The sequence below is a fragment of the Kogia breviceps genome, chromosome 14 (genome assembly GCF_026419965.1).
Source record: "Kogia breviceps isolate mKogBre1 chromosome 14, mKogBre1 haplotype 1, whole genome shotgun sequence".
Classification (NCBI taxonomy): Eukaryota; Metazoa; Chordata; class Mammalia; order Artiodactyla; family Physeteridae; genus Kogia; species Kogia breviceps.
In genome coordinates, this window is record NC_081323.1 from 9,504,291 (window position 1) to 9,523,617 (window position 19,327).

At 44.5% G+C, this 19,327-nt stretch overlaps 1 protein-coding gene across 4 annotated transcripts in view; it reads left to right on the forward strand.

Annotated features, from left to right (window-relative positions):
• ZFP64 (ZFP64 zinc finger protein) overlaps positions 1 to 19,327 on the forward strand; it is an 81,509-nt gene that overhangs the window by 13,011 nt on the left and 49,171 nt on the right. For 2 of the 4 annotated variants that reach the window (XM_059038943.2, XM_059038944.2), the window contains exons 3-6: positions 3,686 to 3,847; positions 5,146 to 5,208; positions 9,284 to 9,535; positions 15,721 to 17,363. In XM_059038943.2, coding sequence (XP_058894926.1) covers positions 3,686 to 3,847; positions 5,146 to 5,208; positions 9,284 to 9,535; positions 15,721 to 17,003 — 1,760 coding nt within the window. In that variant the 3' untranslated portion in view covers positions 17,004 to 17,363. Of the gene's footprint in view, positions 1 to 3,685; positions 3,848 to 5,145; positions 5,209 to 9,283; positions 9,536 to 15,720; positions 17,364 to 19,327 lie in introns of those variants that run through there. The other 2 variants (XM_059038946.2, XM_067012470.1) reach the window with 1 other exon arrangement.

Below are 19,327 nucleotides of genomic sequence, written 5' to 3' on the forward strand. Positions count from 1 at the left end.
AAAAAAGAAGAAGAGAAGAGAGAAGCATAGTGGCTTGGGAGACGTGAAGTCTTCAGCTATTTGAAGAACAGTTTTGTGGGAGGAGCTACAGTTGGCCCACGTGAGCCCGGCGGGTCTAAGACACCAGTGGGTCCTATAACCACAGAGAGAGATTTTGGTTCCCTGTGAAATTCACGTGACATTCTTACTTTTTAAGCAACAACATGAGTAAATAACTGAACACCCAGGGTGCCCCTGTTGCAGACCGGGGCCGCATATAACAAACCGCACGTTTCAGTTGTGCACCTGGCACACGGGCAAGCCAGGGAGAGCCCCGGCGGCCAAAACAAAACCAAAGGCAGGCATGAGGCTGTGAGCTGCCGGGGGTTGTCGGGGGAGGGCTGGGAGGTGCTGATCTCACTAAGCACTGGACTTGATTTTAAGAGCCATTGAGAACATTCTTCCCTGGGGATAGGTCATGCCTCTGCTGGAAGCAATTCCCCCCTCAGCAGATCTGGGTGCTTGGGAATGTCCCTGCTGCCTTCACTTCTGCTGGACACTCATATTCCCCAAAGCCACTGGCACTATTTATGCCAAATCTGAAGATAGACAAGGGACCCCCCCCCCAAACAAATGATCCCTGCATTTGGGTGCCTGACTCCCTGTGCTTCCTGCCGCCTCCCCCAGGACACCAAAAGCACAGGCAACAAAGGCAAAAATGGACACGTGGGACTGCATCGAACTTCTGTGCATCTAAGGAGACCTACTGGATGGGGGAAAATATTTGCAAACCATATATCTGAGAAGGGGTCACTATCCAGAATACTCTCGTGTTTCCCCTTTGCTATGACTCACCACGAAAGGGACGCTAAGGCTTACGGTGGAGGGGCAGGTGGACAGTTAGGGGACGAAGCCCCATCAATCTCCCTGGAGGGCGGGAATCTCTGGCTCAGGATCATTCAGGACCCAGCAGTTACCTCCCAGGAGGGTGACGGACTTCACAGCTGAGCTGAGCTGTAGGGAGGGCCTGGCCACTGTCACAACCCCTCCCCACCCCAGCGTCTTCCGGCCTTTTTTGTTCAAAAAGTGGTAGAGCAGAAAATTGGGAAGTCATGGTAGCGTGAACAGGCATCCCGGTTTTAGCACTGAAGGTCCTGTATCCCGGGGAACCCTCAGTCCCAGGCAAACGAAGGCAGTTGGTCTCCCTGAGTCTTGATCATTCCTGGTGAGAGTTTGGTGCCCAGCTCTGCTCAAGTGTAGTAACTAACATTTATTAAGACTCAGTTGTGGCCGTATCCTTTGCTACTGATGCCCTCATGAAACTTTGCCCACCTTATGAAGTGGGCACGGTGATTATTCCCACTTACAGGCGAGGGAACTGAGGCTCAGAGAAGTCACGTGACTGGCCTGAGGTTCCCCCACCTAGGAAGTAGCTGAACCTGGACTTTTATCAGTTCAAAGATACATTGTAACATCTGAAATGGGGGTGCACCTTGGAATCAATGAGATCGCTGCCAGCCAAGAGGCAGTCACCAAAAAATTGTCTTTGCGCGCTTGTAAACAACCTTGATTGCATTGTCACTGATCACTTTTTTTGTCACTCTGGCAGAGTTGTGTGCATTTTGGGGCGCTACATTTGTTGGGTTCAATTGCTGTTTGAAAGGTCCTCTGAGATATTGCAGGATGATTCAGATAGAAGATGAAAAGTAACTGTGCCCAGAATTATCTGGAAACAGTAGCAGAGGCTCAGTTTGGTATTAATGAAGCAAATATTTGTTGTTGGAGGAACAACTGTAGTTTTTGCAAAGCAGCAGCCAAGAAGGATGGAGTCCCTCAGTTAGACAAAGCTGGTTAAGGTTTGCTGCCGAGAGGCGTGGAAGAGGATCCCTTACACCATTGGTTCTCAAACTTGAGCATGTATCAGAATCACGTGGGCAGCTTGTTAGACCAGGTTGCTGGGTCCACCTGAGAGTTTCTCATCCAGTAGGTGGGGGTGGGACCCGAGAATTGCCTTTGTAGCAAGTTCCTAGGTAAGTCCAGTGCTGCCGGCTGGGGACCACGCTCTGAGAACCGAGCAGAGCAAAGGAAGCAGACGCGATAGCTAATCCCGCAGAGTAGATGAAACATCTCAACAAGAGGCAGGTGTGGTTGGTTAGTGCACCAGAGAGACTTGCTATGAAGATGGAACATCAGTTTGTCAGACTCTTTCGGCCAGCTTTAAACAAAAGCCACTTCCCCCGACATAATTCAATTGAGGAAAATGGAAACCATGATTTTGCTCAAATACCAAATGCTGATAGAACCCAGCTATTCTTTGACATGCATTGGAATGAAGTTGTCATTGCCAAAGTGCCCAAGGAGTACGGGTCAGGAACCTGAGTTTCCTATCAAGTATCCAAAGAAATCTAAAAGAATTCATTCAATGAATACTATAAAATGTCCAAGGAATATCTATACATATATAAATACCTAAGGAATATGAAAACCTTGCATTATAATGTGTTGAATAGGCAACTTTTAAAAATTTATTGTTTACAAAATAATGCTGCATCTTACAGTCTGTAACATCTTAGATTCAAAGAAAGATCATGTTTGTTTTAAGAGAAACTGTAACTAACACCTCAAACCTGTGGAGGGAGTATTACTGCTTCAGGCAAAGCCAAAATAGGGAGTAATGTCAGGCCCATGTTGATTTAAAGAAGTGTACTCTCTAAGTACAATGGCAGAAATGTCAAAGGTGGTGCCTCAGTGACTGAAGTTTGGAAACAATGACATTGAATCTCAAAGCCATCATTAGGGCCTCTCAGCCTGACAAATTCATCTAATGAACAAGCCCCCATGGTTGTATTTACTCCTATTTGAAGCCAGATCTCCATGTGACAATTACATGTAATAAAGGAAGAAAGAAAATACATATTCCCAAACCATAAATTTAATTAACAAAGTAGTCAAAAGAATTATAATTGGAAAAAGAGAAAAAATAAATTTGAGACTGCCTATTTTACCTGTTATAATGACAAGGTTAAAGACAAAGATGATAAAGATGTTTGGTCTCCTTTTTATTCGTTTTTCCTCAAAATTTCAGTAAAAATACAAGGTTTGTTTGTTTGTTTGTTTTAGGAGTACTTGTGTTAAAAAGTATTTATGTTTAGAGAGTATTTGTAGTTTTGCCCAGAATTCCTTCAATCAGTTCCTTTCCAGTTGTTTGTTAGGATTTTGTGATAAAGCTTATGAAAGTAACTAATGCTTTTGGCCGAAGTTAACAGAAAACCTACCTGGTAAATGGTAGGGACATTTCTTTTTTATTTAGTAAGTCTAGATTTGAATGGTTTTCAGGGCTCTGGCTCAACATCTGGTTTTTTTGCTCTCCCTTTATGGTTACAGAATGGCTGCCACAGATCCAGACATCATGTCCTCACTCCAGCATGTCCAAAGACAGAAAGTGGGGCAACCAGGGCAGCAAGAATGAGCTTTCCTCAACTACCTCTCTTTCTGCCCCCACCTTTTCTTCAAGTCAGGGAGAAAAATCTTCCAAAAGCCCTGCAGCAGATGTTCTCTAGTGTCTCATGGGCTAGAACGGGGTCACATGATCACTCCTAAGCAGCAAGGGAGACTGGGAAAGCAATCTTAACATGTTCATTCTCTACAAAGGAAGGTGTAAGTGGGTATTCATATTATGAAAATTAATAATCATCATATCTTTTAGTTTCAGCTCCAGAATTTGTTTTTGAACATGGCTATCAAACATATCTGCCCACGGAAAGCAATGAAAACCAGACAGCCACTGTCATCTCTCTCCCTGCCAAGTCACGAGCCAAAAAGCCCACAGCCCCAACTGCTCAGAAGAGGCTTAACTGTTGCTATCCAGGTAAAGGCAGCATCTTATCCTACTTTTGTAGAGAATGTGACATTTAACAGGTCCAGGACTCAAACTCGTGAATTCCCGACAACTAGATGTAGATGTGCTCCAAACTGCTTGGCTTAAAAAAAATCAACCCACAGCATTTACATTATCACATACGACCTGTCTCTCACTGTCTCTGGTCACCATGCACTGGGCTCTAAGACTTTTATAGTCATGGGCCTTTCTTTGAATGGGACTAGTGAAAATTTCAGATTACTGTGAATTTTTCTTTCTGTGCTGTAACTTAGGAAGACATCCAGAAAAATTATTCCTTCCTTACTTTTTTTTTTTTTAAAAAAAGAAGGGCTTCCCTGGTGGCACAGTGGTTGAGAGTCCGCCTGCCGATGCAGGGGACACGGGTTTGTGCCCCGGTCCGGGAAGACCCCACATGCCGCGGAGTGGCTGGGCCCATGAGCCATGGCCGCTGAGCCTGTGCGTGCGGAGCCTGTGCTCCGCAACAGGAGAGGCCACAACAGGGAGAGGCCCGCGTAACACCAAAAAAAAAAAAAAGAAGAAGAAGAACAAGAAAAAAACCTTTAGGGAAGGCAAGGAAAATTTCAGACTTAAGGAAAAGTTGCAAAAATAGCACAAAGAATTTCTGTGTACCTTTCATCTGGATTTCCCAAATATTAACATATTATGTTTGCTTTGTTGTTCTTTCTGTATATACATATATTTCCCCCAAAGTTGCAGACATGATGTCCCTTTACCCCTAAGTACCTCAACGTATATTTCCCAGGAACAAGAATATTCTTTTATATAACCACAGTACAATCATCAATATCAGGAAATTAACATTTATACATACTATTATCAAACTGCTGAGCTTATTAAGATTTTACCATTGTCTCACTAATGTCCTCTGTATCAGAAGAAAAACTGGGCCAGGATCCAGTTCATAATCACACATTGCATTTAGTTTTCATGTGTCTTTAGTTTCCTTTAATCCGAAGCTTTTGTCTTTCATGACCTTGACAGTTTTGCAGAGCACAGGCCAGTTATTTCATATTGAGTAAAATGTTCGTCACTTTGGGTTTGTCTGATGTTTCCTCATGATCAGATTTAGGTGAAGCAATTTGAGCAGGAAGCACGGATGAGACGTTATGTACTTGGCACCTGGAATCAGGAGCACACCGATACCTGTTGGTCCCGTTACTGTGGGATTAACTTTCATCGCTTGGTTAAGAAAGTTTCTGCCAGTCTTCTCCATTCTAAAGGGACTGTGTTTCCCTCCGTCATTGATTTTTCCTTGCCTTCTTAAGGTTGCCAATTCAAGACTGCCTATGGCATGAAGGACATGGAGCGTCATTTAAAAATCCACACGGGTAAGTGGTTCACACACGTCCCTCCTCTGTGCTGGGAGCTGGGGATTCGGACAAGTCAGACACATGAGATGATGCAGAGCCTCACTGGTCATCGTGGGAATACAAACACAAATGAAAGAAAAACGAGATGCTGTTTCTACACATGATTTTGGCAGAAAATGTTTAGAGCAATAAAATCCAGTGCTGGAACAGATATGAGAAAACTTAGAAGTGGAAATGTGAACTGGTACAGACATTTTGGAAGTTGATCTGCCAGAATTAATTAAAATTTAAATGCACATATTCTTCTCATTTGGAGGAGATGATCCTGTAAGTAAGTGTGTGTGTGTGTGTGTGTGTGTGTGTGTGTGGTGTGTGTGTGTGTGTATGTGTGTGTGGTGTGTTAATGACTGGTAAACAGACGAAGAAGGGGGAGAATAGTAACTTTTCATTTATGTATCTTTACACTGCATCATTGGATACCTGAGTGTGTTAGTTTTGCAATTTTGAAAGGGGAATTTAATAAATACTTTTTTCTTAAACATCTTTATTGGAGTATAACTGTTTTACAATAGTGTGTTAGTTTTTCCGTTACAACAAAGTGAATCAGTTATACATATACATATGTTCCCATATCTCTTCCCTCTTGCATCACCTTCTCTCCCACCCTCCCTATCCCACACTTCTAGGTGGTCACAAAGCACAGAGCTGATCTCCCTGTGCTCTGCGGCAGCTTCCCACTAGCTATCTAATTTACGTTTGATAGTGTATATATGTCCCTGCCACTCTCTCACTTCGTCCCAGCTTACCCTTCCCCCTCCCCATATCTTCAAGTCCATCTGTCATACAGAGTGAAGTAAGTCAGAAGGAGAAAAACAAATACCATATGCTAACACATATATGGACTCTAAGGAAAAAAAAAATGTCATGAAGAGATTAGTGGTAGGACGGGAATAAAACACAGACTTAATAAATACTTTTTTTAAAGGAGAGAAAAAGATTGCATGGAAAAAGAAAACTGTGATTATTTCTGGTGATTTTAATTTTCTCTAATGTATTACTTTTATGTCTCCCAGACCTTCTGCATGGAGAAGGAATTGCTTTTAGACTATTTTTAATGAAGTATTAGATGCTCATAATTCAGATGATACAGTCATATATAAATTCAGTGAGTGTCAATGAGTATAAGGGAGGGAGACTGAAATTTCACGTGGGCATCCCTAATTGCCCAGATTCTGCTACTTAGCCTCAGATAAAATATCCGGAAGATAAAATAAAGAAGATAAAATATCCAGCAGTTATCTCTGATATTCCTTGGCCACGGCCAACTACTGCCTTGTTGCACTGGATCACCATCATATCTAATCAGCCTCACAGCGTCATGTCATTTGGATTTCTTCTAGTTACCCAAATCTGAAGTTACTAAGTTTTAGGCATCGGTAAGCATTCTCAATGTAACAAGCAATGAGTCTCTCCTGGTGGGTGCCCTGTGTTGAAGTTCCGTCTGTCACACGTAGCATATTCATCACTGTAAGAGTAAAGTGCTGTCATTATGCATGATAATTGGGGAAGCATCATAAAAATATAAGAGAGGACAAGGACCTGGAGTCCATTGCCGCAAACCTTCAGGAAGCATCCTCTACTCACAGTCAGCCAAGCTTGGGTTTGTAGGATGATTGCTGCATAACTGCAGCATCTCCGTCAACATCTTCAAGTCAGAGAGTTGACAAGGTGTACTTACCTTAGTTACTTTCGGAGAAGAGGTCGTGGCCAGGAGCAACAGGAGTGGGGCTCTTTACCAGCAGAGCTGGCCGAAAACCATCCAGCTCCACCGACATCCAGTATCTGCTCCGTGTTGCACGTACACAGGATGGCGCCCACAGAAGCTGTTTAGCAGCTGACAGTAATGAGAAATTATTGTTCCTGGCTTTTTAATTTGATGGTGAACATTTTTAATAATTAAATTACAATCTTTTTTTTTTTTTAAAGAAGATGTTGGGAGTAGGAGTTTATTAATTAATTTATTTATTTTTGCTGTGTTGCCTCTTCGTTTCTGTGCGAGGGCTTTCTCTAGTTGTGGCAAGCGGGGGCCACTCTTCATCGCGGTGCGCGGTCCTCTCACTATCGCGGCCTCTCTTGTTGCGGAGCACAGGCTCCGGACGCGCAGACTCAGTAGTTGTGGCTCATGGGCCTAGTTGCTCCGTGGCGTGTGGGATCCTCCCGGACCAGGGCTCGAACCCGTGTCCCCTGCATCGGCAGGCAGATTCTCAACCACTGCGCCACCAGGGAAGCCCAAAATTACAATCTTTAATACACTTCTAGATGTATTCTTAAATCCCAGATGTTTATTCTATGAGGATAGTGATCAACTTTGGCTGACAATTGATCTTAGCACTTAGCTATTTAGGATTTGGCCAAAATACATGTTTGATATGTAAAGTAAAGAGTGAAAATCCTGACTCACAGCCCACATCCTTCCTATCTGACACATGCCCAAAAGTCACCAGTCTTAATAGTCCAGTGCGTCTCATTCCTAAATTTTGACATGTCTATACCAGGCTTAAACACACAATTTACTTTTTCCATCTCTTACTAAGTTAATAGTATACACAGTATCACTGCAACTTTCTGTTTCTCCTTTAATGCTGGATGTCTTTCCATGTCTGTATGCATGTATCTACTTCATTCTTTTCGATGGCCAAGTAGGAAATTGGTTCAGTAATTTATAGTACATCCATATAGTGAAATACTTCAGCCTTAAAAATCATGTCGTAGAAATTTAATGATGTGAAAATGATTGAAGTTATTTTAAGTGCAAGGAAGTAGTCAGTGGAGAGGCAGTGTTGCATTTGGCTAAGAAAGCAGGACCGCCCTGGGTTCCAATCCCAGCTGTTGAGAAAATTAAGTAACATCATTCAGAGGCACGGTACCTTTCAAAAAATAAGTGTTTAAATTGATGTTGGCCAAGAAGGGTTTTGTACCCCAAAACGTGCACACACACGTACAAGATAACTGGAAAAGTATACATCAAAAAACTAGCAGTTGGGGCTTCCTTGGTGGCGCGGTGGTTGGGAGTCCGCCTGCCGATGCAGGGGACACGGGTTCGTGCCCCGGTCTGGGAGGATCCCGCGTGCCGCGGAGCGGCTGCCCCCGTGAGCCACGGCCGCCGAGCCTGCACGTCCGGAGCCTGTGCTCCGCAACGGGAGAGGCCACAACAGTGAGAGGCCCGCGTACCGCAAAAAAAAAAAAAAAAAAAAAAAAAAAAAAAACTAGCAGTTGTTCACGGGTGGCAAGTTGACAGTGTGCGCTAGTGAGTACAGATTAAGCCACTGTAGCAAAACAGCCCAACACCAGCTCACGCAAGGTAGGGGTTTATGTCTGTCTCACGTAGCTGTCCAGAGGTAAGCAGGTGGTCTAGGCAGGTAGGCAGCTCTGTCCCCATCATCCAGGAACTTAAGTTCGCTCTGTGTATTACAGGACATGAGGTTACGTATCCACCGTCTGCAGGTATGCTGTCCTCACCTGCTTGTTCACCCTCATGTCTTGGTAACAGCTGGCAAGACAGGTGGAAAGAGAAAAAGTAAAAGGCAAGCCATTTCCGTTTACGAAAGGGACACATTTACCTTCTCTGCCATTTGATTAATGAGGACTTCATCGCAGAATCACCCCTGGCTGCAAGTGAGACCGAGAAATGTATTCTTTGGCTGGTCAGCCGTGAGCTCTACTAAGACTTAGAGATTCTGAGTTTTAGGGTGTGTCTGTTATGAAAAAGAAAAAAGAACTAATGGGTAGGAGACAATGTTTCTTATTTTACTTAGCTGTACTTTAAAATTGAGTTGCCTTCTATTTTAAATTGATAAAGAATTCATCTTCAATGTAGGAAAAATTAGAAAATACTAATAAACAACATAGAAGAAGCAATTCCTCCTCTCCCAAGACGTTAGCTCTTTGCCCATCATACGTGTAGCTTTTTTTGGGTGGTGGGGGTTCTAAATATCCTTGGGTGACTGTGTCTTACGCTTTTCGTAAGGCAGTGGGAAATAAGCCTTTTTCCTTTTTCATCTCGTTTCCTGATGCCGTCTGTGCATGTTTGAAGGAGACAAACCCCACAAGTGTGAAGTCTGCAGCAAGTGCTTCAGCCGGAAGGATAAGCTGAAGACCCACATGCGGTGCCACACGGGCGTGAAGCCCTACAAGTGCAAGACGTGTGACTACGCTGCCGCGGACAGCAGCAGCCTCAACAAGCACCTGCGGATACATTCCGACGAGCGGCCCTTCAAATGCCAGATCTGCCCCTACGCCAGCCGCAACTCCAGCCAGCTCACCGTGCACCTCCGGTCCCACACAGGTACGTGCTTCCTGTGGTCCTTACGCCGCGCTCCCACGGCCTGTTGCCTAAGTCACCAGCACCTTCAAGCACTGAGTCACAACCTAAGTAAAGGACCTGGCCACGTTAGTTCATCCCGTGGTTTGCAGTTTTGCTTTTCATCTGCTCAGAAGTCACTTTCTCTGTAAAATAGGGGACAACATCAAGGTTATAACTTTATACACATCTTTATGTAGCTTGAGACACTATTCACGTGTATTTAATTGAGGAGGTGCGCTAAATGAAATATAGATGTAAGCAATGCATTTTTAATCAACGTCTGCATAACGTATGGTTAGGCATTTCAATCATCTTTTGAAGACGATGATCAGTTCAGCATGGGACAGCTTGATGAAAAAACTCAGCTGAGTAGGTAACTTAACAAATGCTGTATGTTTTCCTTGTAGCAAGTGTGTCTCTTAGCTTTTGATACAATGGTACTATGTAACCACCACAAAATCCCAGCAGCATATTATAAAAGCATTTATTGCTCACATACTTCAGGTCAGCAGGGAGTTGGCTAGACATTCCATTGATCTTGGCTGGGCTTAATCACATGTGTGGGAAAGGCTGGGTGTCCGCTGACCTTGGCTGGGGCAGTCTGGCTCTGCCCACATGTCTCATAGCCTCCCTCTGGGACCAGTGGGCTACTCCAGGTTTGTCCTTCTCATGACAAGGGCAGACCTCTGCATGGAAGACAAAACAAGTATGCCCCAATGTGTAAGCTCATTTCAAGCCTCTGCTTGCATCCCATTGGCTAAAGTAAGTTAAATGGTTGGGCCTGGTGTCAAGGGGTGGGGCTGAGCTCACCCACAGTGGAAGGTCATCCCAGGGTTACATGGCAAAGGCCATTTTTGCACCAACCGTCATTCACCAGTTCACCCCACCATCATTCACACCTCTCTGACATGCAGATGCATTCATGGCCTCCCAAGACCCACACAAGTCTAGCCAATCATAGGATCAGGCTTAAAGACCAAGAACTTGCAGTCTCCATCAGGTATAGATACGGCTTCTCTTGACCTGGAGCCTTCTGCAATAAAAAGACAAGCTGTCTGTCCCCACGCTCCCAACATGCAGTGGTGAAACGCAGCCAGGATACTTATAATATTCCTGCTATTCCAAAGGGGAAGAACAGGAGGCACTTGGCAGTCACTGGTGTGCACAGATTTCTGAATCCCTCTGGGCAGATGTTTCTAGGTCCCCCCACTCTAGGAACAGGGAATGTTTCTTGATTAGGCGTTGACTTGGCTGCCTGCTTTTTGACTCTGCTTCCTGGAGCAGCCTTTCATCACCTCCCTTAACCACTTCTGAAAAGGAGTGGAAAATGTGCTTTTGAGAAGCTTTTTCAGCCTGCTTCCTGCCTACCGAAAGTTGGGATCTTTTTAGATTTTATTTTAGTCTGGACTGACAGCTTTGCTGATAGAGCTATCTTAAAAACGTTGTGAGTTTCCTGTGTATCTGTGTGCCAGAAGCCACACCCATAATTCTTTTGGAGACTTGCCTTTCCTCTAAACTCAATTATAGGCATTTTCGGCAAATAATGTTCTGTAGGTTGAAGCTGGTGAGACTTTTAGGAATCCTTGTCCAGCTGAGAGGACTTACTTGGCACCAACTTTATTCTTTCGGAGATTTTGACAAAGAACCTTATGCTTTACACCCTTCATTTCTCATTCGTTCTTCCCTCTGCGATCAGTTCCCTGGATATGATCTTTGTCCCCAGGCTTTTGTCTTACTTTGAAAATCTTTTGCTGCTTGAAGATGGGAAACTTCATCTAACCCAGCACATCTTTGATTTTCTGTATTCTCGCTAAATTCCATATTGAAAATGGCCAGTTCTTTTTTGAATTTGTCTCTTCCTTGTGGGACCTTATCATATGCAGCTTGTAAGACACTTTCACTGTTCTGCTTAGAACTAATGAATTTCTTTGCTCAAGTCCAGAATTCAGTGGGTACATTTTCTATCTTCTAAGTTACGACAGGTGACAGTTTTCCCAAATACTTGCCGTGAAATGTGTGCACTGCCACTTTTCCAGCCTTTACCTGCCCCCAAACCCAAAGCTACATATTTTAGTTTGCTGTTACAGCAGTGCTCTGTTTCTCGATGCCAATATGTATATCAGTTATCTGTTGTCACAATAATGCAGTGTAACAAAAAACCCCACAGAACCTCAGTGGATACAACAGCATGCCTTCAATGTTCATGTTTGGGGATCAGCTGGGTGTCATCTGGGCAACTCTGCTGGTCTTTGCTGGGCTCACTTACAAATCTCAGAATCTTCTGGCTGTGGGCTGGCTGTCCACTGGCCTTGGCTGCAACAATCCAGCTGTGCTCCACGTCTGTCCTCCTCCTCCTGGGATCAGTGGGCTAGGACAGGATTGACCTTCTCCTGGCGATGGATGACAGAGGTACAAGCGAGCAAACCCCAATTCACAAGCCCATTCAAGCCATTACTTGTATCAAGTCTAGTTAACATACCATTAGCCAAATCCAATGACGTGATAGAGCCTATTTTATTAGGGGTCATGGCAAGTCATCCTGCCCCTGTCGGGAGAGCGTGCATGATTACATACATGGCAAAGGCCATGGCTACAGGGAGCGATAGGAGGTGGGTAGGTCTGGGGACATTCATCTACTACAGCAAGTTAAGACATTGGCATAACTGGCGCCATCTAATTTTCTTCAGAAATCTCCTCAGCCTAAGTTAGAGGCGCTGAAGGATTCATTTAGGGAAGTTGTTCAGAATCATCTTGACTTAGGAGGGTAAACTTAACCATTTCATTTATAATAGCATCTTTGGGCTTCCCTGGTGGCGCAGTGGTTGGGAGTCCGCCTGCCGATGCAGGGCACACGGGTTGGTGCCCCGGTCCGGGAGGATCCCACAATGCCGCGGAGCGGCTGGGCCCGTGAGCCATGGCCGCTGAGCCTGCGCGTCCGGAGCCTGTGCTCCGCAACGGGAGAGGCCACAACAGTGAGAGGCCCGCGTACCGAAAAAAAAAAAAAAAAAAAAAAAAAAGAGCCATTTCATTGGTTATAATAGCGTCTTTAAGTTGGTCTAGAAAAAGTGTATTTTCTAAAAATTTAAATGTATGCCATTTATACAGTATCTCCACGGAACGTTCATTTCCTTTTTATAAATCTGTGGCACTTGTAAAATTTTACAAATTGTAAAATTAATAGGATTTTGTCTTTACCCTTCTATCGCTTTGATCTACTATATTGCCTCAGTAGCAACCTAAACTCAAGAAAGATCTGTCAGCTTAAATATATCAGTTGCTTGTTCACGGAGCAACATTCATTAAGTCCTCACCAGGTACCAGACACTGTGTGGGTCAGCTAGTGGGCAGGAATGAACATAGTCATTAGCTTTGGGGAGCTTATGGTCCAGTGGCACTGGTACTGACCAGTCTGCCTCATTTAAGAAATCTATGGTGAAAAGGAAAAAGAAGAAGGAAAGAGGATAATTATGATGAAAAGATTTAAACCCTTTGCCTTCACGTCAAAAAGTGTTGTTAAGCTCTGTGACTCAGCTGTGAGATTTGGTTATCTGGTTTTTCTGGGTTTGACCCCTGCTAAATTGCTTTTGAGAAAAAAAAAAGGCAAACAGATCGTCACTAATTTGGGCAGTGATGTAACTGGAAGACCTAGTAGAACATTCTAGAGCAGTGCTTCTTCCTCTGAGTCCACAGACACCTTCACCCAGGGATCCATGAGTAGAATTTAGGAGGACCCTGAACTTGGATGAGGAAAAAAATTACATCTTCATTTTCGCTCATCTTACTGAAATGTGATGTGTCCTTCAGTTATGAAAATAGGCATCCAGTCTGATTACAGTGCATGTGAACTTGTCGCCAGTAGAAATCACAGATCTTTTTATAACGTGTTTTTGATAGGTCAAAACATCGTTTATACTCTTCTCTATTTAGAAGTTGGTGTAATCACTAGACCCACCACTAGAGCTTGTTACTTAATGCACACACATTGCCAAATCACAAATTTTTTTAAATTATTTAATAATTTTCAATATAATTAGTTTCTTTTGTATGCCTTTTGATTTTTAGTTTAGTTTACTTTGTGCATTTAAACATTACCCCGAGAAAGCGTGCATGGGTTTCACTAAACCGCCAGAAAGGGGTCCATGGCATAAAAAAGGTTGAGAGCAACATTCTAAGGCAGAAGTCAGCAAACTTTTTCTATAAAGAGCCAGATAGTAAATATACTTAGGTTTAGCGGGCCATACAGTGTCTATCACAATTTACTCACCTCTGCCGTTGTAGCATGAAAGCAACCAGAAACAACACACAATAAATGGACGTGGCTGTGTTACAATAAAACTTTATTTACAAAAACAGGCTGTGGGCTAGATTTGGCTCACAGTCTGTATAGCTTACCATTCCTTGTTCTAGAGTTTCACGTGAATGATCTCAGTGGCATTTAGTCATGCAAAGCATTGTTTAGTTTGGGGCTTCCTCCTTTTCTCGAAGCTTGTTTCATTTGCTCCATCATTAACTGCATTTATTAAACAGCTCATTGTGATGTGTTATAGGTCTTATACCAAAAAGCCAGAACACAGTCCCACTCTTTTGAGCTTATGGTAAGAAAGCAAACATTGGTCATATGTACAGATAATCACCTAGCATCCAAGAATACCAGCTTTGGCTACATACTCTTAAGATGTTAACCAGTATATGACATTCTGGAAAGGGTAGAACTATAGAGACAATTAAAAATATCAGAGATTTCAGGAGTTCAGGGAGTGGGGTTAGGGGTGAATAGGTGAAGCACAGGGCATTTTTAGAGAAGTGACACTATCCTGTATGCTTCTGTGATGGTAGATATGTAATAGTATACATTTGTTGAAACCCATAGAAATATACAAAACAAAGAGTAAATCCAAATGTCAACTATGGAGTTTAGTTAATAATAATCTATTAATATTGGTTCATCAGTTGTAACAAATGTACTGCATTAATGCAAAATGTTAATAATAGGGAAACGGCGTGCAGGGGAGAGAAGGAGCATATGGGAACTCTGTACTTTCTGTATAATCTCCCCAAACCTAAAACTGCTCTAAAAAAGTAAAGTCTTTTAATTAAAAAATAAAAAATAAAAAAAAGAATACCTGCTTTGGAATCAGCCTGGGTTGGAATCCAAGCTCTGCCATGTCCTACCGAGTGACTGGAAACAAGTGATAGAGTTGCTCCAGGCCTCAGCCTCCTCATTTGTACAGTAGTGCTGAGAATCATATTGATAATAGTACCCACCTCATGGGAATGTCGGGATCATCAAATGAGACCATTCTTGTGGAATGCTCAGCAGGGCGCCTGCCATCCGGGAAGCCGCGGAAGAACCTTAGCTGCTGTTGTTTTGCTTGCTTAAACAATATTGCAATGGGCGGGGTCGCCAATTCGCTTGAATTATCAGATGATTGGGACTTGGCATTCACTGAGGAAATAAATTTGGAATATCATGTCCTTTCAGATGTCGCAATTTCGCTTTTCCTGTTCAACTTTCACCGAACATGAATTAAAAAAAAAAAAAAAAAAATCAAGCAGCTGGATTTTGTAACTCCACAAGTAAAGAACGCAGCTGGCAATGTGGGATAAATAAATTGTGTGCAATAAACACGTCTTTATTAATAAAAATCTGCATGAAGTGTAAGCTGGGCGTTTCAATCCTTGTAAAAAGAATATTCTGATGAGTGAGCATGGAGCTGACTGATTTGAAAATGTGCCCTTGAATCTGTTACAACGTGTAACTCAACCAAAATCAACGGATTATGCAAAATTATGCAACTGTGAATGGTTCCCTAGCAGAGCGAACACAGTAACTATAGGAACGATAGCTTGATTGTTTTCAAGGATAGTCTTAAGTGTATTCGCAAATCTTTTTTTTTTTTTTTTTTACTGGGGACAGTTAAATAGCTTGATTTTCAATCTCCGTTTTTCTTCTGGGTGTTATAATGGTGGTGGTGGTTTAAGTTTGGGAAAAGGAGAGAAGCCCCCGACCCCTCTTTTTTTTTCTCCCAGGGGCTGCTAGGAGCTGCAGTTTTAGAAGGTCTCCACCCGCCTGCCTTGGTATAAGCGATTTTCTGGTGTGTGCTTCGGGGGGATCCGCTATGGTTGTTGCCTGCCTGTTCTTATCTAAACTCACCTTGTGTTGACAGGGGACGCCCCCTTCCAGTGCTGGCTCTGTAGCGCCAAGTTCAAAATCAGCTCGGACTTGAAAAGGCACATGCGCGTGCACTCGGGGGAGAAGCCTTTCAAGTGCGAGTTCTGCAACGTCCGCTGCACCATGAAGGGGAACCTCAAGTCGCACATCCGCATCAAGCACAGCGGGAACAACTTCAAGTGTCCGCATTGCGACTTCCTGGGGGACAGCAAGGCCACGCTCCGCAAGCACAGCCGGGTGCACCAGTCCGAGCACCCCGAGAAGTGCCCCGAGTGCAGCTACTCCTGTTCCAGCAAGGCCGCCCTGCGCATCCACGAGCGCATCCACTGCACCGACCGCCCCTTCAAGTGCAACTACTGCAGCTTCGACACCAAGCAGCCCAGCAACCTGAGCAAACACGTGAAGAAGTTCCACGGCGATGTGGTCAAGACCGAGGCCTCGGAGAGGAAAGACACGGGCCGGCAGAGCAGCCGCCAGGTGGCCAAGCTGGACGCCAAGAAGACTTTCCACTGTGATCGGTGCGATGCCTCCTTCATGCGCGAGGACTCGCTCCGCAGCCACAAGCGGCAGCACAGTGAGTACAGTGAGAATAAGAGCTCGGACGTGACCGTCCTGCAGTTTCAGATCGACCCCAGCAAGCAGCCCGCCGCGCCCCTCACTGTGGGGCACCTCCAGGTGCCCCTCCAACCCAGCCAAGTGCCCCAGTTCAGCGAGGGCAGAGTCAAAATCATCGTCGGCCATCAGGTGCCCCAGGCAAACACCATCGTCCAGGCCGCGGCGGCCGCAGTGAACATCGTACAGCCCGCCTTGGTGGCGCAGAACCCAGAGGAACTGCCCGGGAACAGCCGGCTGCAGATCCTACGCCAGGTCAATCTGATCGGCCCTCCTCATTCCTCGGGGTGTCCGAGCGAGGCGGCGGCGATGCCCCAGCCGGCCGTCCTGCTGACTACTCACGACCAGACGGACGGAGGCACTTTGCACCAGACCCTCATCCCCACGGCCCCGGGCGGCCCCCAGGAAGGCTCTGGCAACCAGACTTTCATCACCAGCTCGGGCATTACTTGCACTGACTTCGAAGGCCTGAACGCTCTGATTCAGGAGGGCACCGCCGAAGTGACTGTGGTCAGCGACGGAGGCCAGAACATCGCCGTGGCCACCACGGCCCCGCCCATATTCTCCACCACCTCTCAGCAAGAATTACCCAAGCAGACTTACTCCATCATCCAAGGAGGCGCCCACCCAGCTTTGCTCTGTCCGGCGGATTCCATACCAGACTAGTGCTTATAAGACAAAAAGAAAGGGGGAAAAAAGGAGTGACCAAAAAAGAAGTCAGAATTGGAATTCTGTAAGAGGTTTGCCCTTAATGTTTTTAAGGATTGTTGTGAAAACAAAACACCCCGCCCCCATAATAAATTGTAATTTTATACTGCTTACTGAAATTTTTTTATGCTGCGATAATTTTGAGACCTCTGAATCGCGGTGTTCTAAGTGCTGTAGAATCTTAAATACTACCAAGATGATCCCGATTAGGGGTTGGAATGAAATGAATTGAGTAGTGAATACATTTGTTTGCTTGCAACTTGATCTGCCAACTCTAATAAAGGTTTTTTTCCGTCTCATTAAATTTGTGTAGTAGATGGTGCTTCTCAGCCTCTCTTAAGTCCCCATTCTGAAATACCCTCAATGTTTGGGGTAATAGTGGTTTTTGTGTTTTTTTTGGCGGTACGCGGGCTTCTCGCTGCTGTGGCCTCTCCCGTTGCGGAGCACAGGCTCCGGACGCGCAGGCTCAGCGGCCACGGCTCACGGGCCTAGCCGCTCCGCGGCATGTGCGATCCTCCCGGACCGGGGCACGAACCCGTGTCCCCTGCATCGGCAGGCGGACTCTCAACCACTGCGCCACCAGGGAAGCCCCGGGGTAATAGTGTTTTAATACATAGATACAAATCTATCGGCATGAAGGACCATTTTCTACATAATGTTACATGGATTTTTGATCCAAAAAAAAAAAAAAAGTTCAGCGTAAATGAGGGAAAAAAAGGAATGGTTTCCCGATAAATTGATACATCATTAGAACATAACAAATGTTTGTGATTTCTTTAGAGTCACAGTATGATTTGGGTTATCGGGGTTTGAATTATTAAAGAGAACTTGAAGGAGCAAAGGTTCTTAGTCCTCTCTCATAAATAGTATATAAATGCCTTACCTTCTTCACAGTCAAATCAGATATGTGTGGTGCCTAAAGTGACCCAACTATCATTTTTATTGTGAAACTTCAGAGTGACAAACCTGACGTTTCTGTTTAGATGCTAATATAATTAAGCTTTAGGTTAGGTTACTTATAATCTTAACCTTTAGGACAGTTTTCTAGGATGGCATTGTTTTAGATAGTAATATACGTGCAGACCCAGGGATCAGATGAGAGGGATTGGAAAAGCACCTAGGTCCAAAGCATGGGCTGCACTGAGGAGAGGGAAATTCAAATTTCAAGTCTGTTTTGAATTGAAATGCTGTGTGATCAGTAGGTGGCGCCAGAGAACGATCTCAAATTACCCGTGCTTGGCTCCAAAGACCTGAATTTGGGTCTTCGTCTCTGATTTCCAGCTTCTAGCATTATCTTCAGCTCAGGGTGGGCTCTTAATAAACACTGCATAAATGAAACATGTTGTCACATAGCATGAGCAAGGACTGGTGAGGAGGGGAGGTTACTCTTGTGAGAGAAGCATATTTAAAATCTGAGAACACTTTAGATACATTTTTACCAGAGTAATCCACATTTTAATTTTATTCCCTAACACACAAACTTATTAAATTCTCATGCATATCAATTCACTTTTACATAAAGATATTATTCCCTCCCCCCTTTTTTTTGTAATAACAAACTATGGAAAATGGTGATGCTGGAAACCTTGAGAATTGCCTGTTGGAAATAGAAAGTCAGCATCCCTTAGGATACACATACAGGGACTTCCCCAGTGGTCCAGTGGTTAAGACGCGGTGCTTCCAATGCAGGGGACGCGGGTTCCATCCCTGGTCGGGGAACTAAGATCCCACGTGCTGCGCAGCATGGCCAAGTATATGTATATATATCCTCAAGCTGGGCTTTGTTTTCTTTCTTTTTATTTTTTTTTAATTTTTTTTTTTTTTTTTTTAATTTTGGTACGTGGGCCTCTCACTGCTGTGGCCTCCCCCATCGCGGAGCACAGGCTCCGGACGCGCAGGCTCAGCGGCCATGGCTCACGGGCCCAGCCGCTCCGCGGCACGCGGGATCCCCCCGGACCGGGGCACAAACCTGCGTCCCCTGCGTCGGCAGGCAGACTCCCAACCACTGCACCACAAGGGAAGCCCCTCTTTTTATTTTTGATCCTCCTTCTTCGCCAGAAATTATCTTCGTATCAGCAGTGATGATAATGCATCATAACTATGGTTTGGTAAGAAATCAAAAAAGCTTGCAGCTTACTCTGTTAGTATTTTAGTAATTTTATCACTTTAGAATCATTGCTTGCAGTTCTTTAGGAAACTATTCAGCCATTGGATTTTACCTGGGAAACTTTTATTGTCGTGAACCTGTGTTCTACATCTTTTTTCCCGTGTGCCCCTAGTTT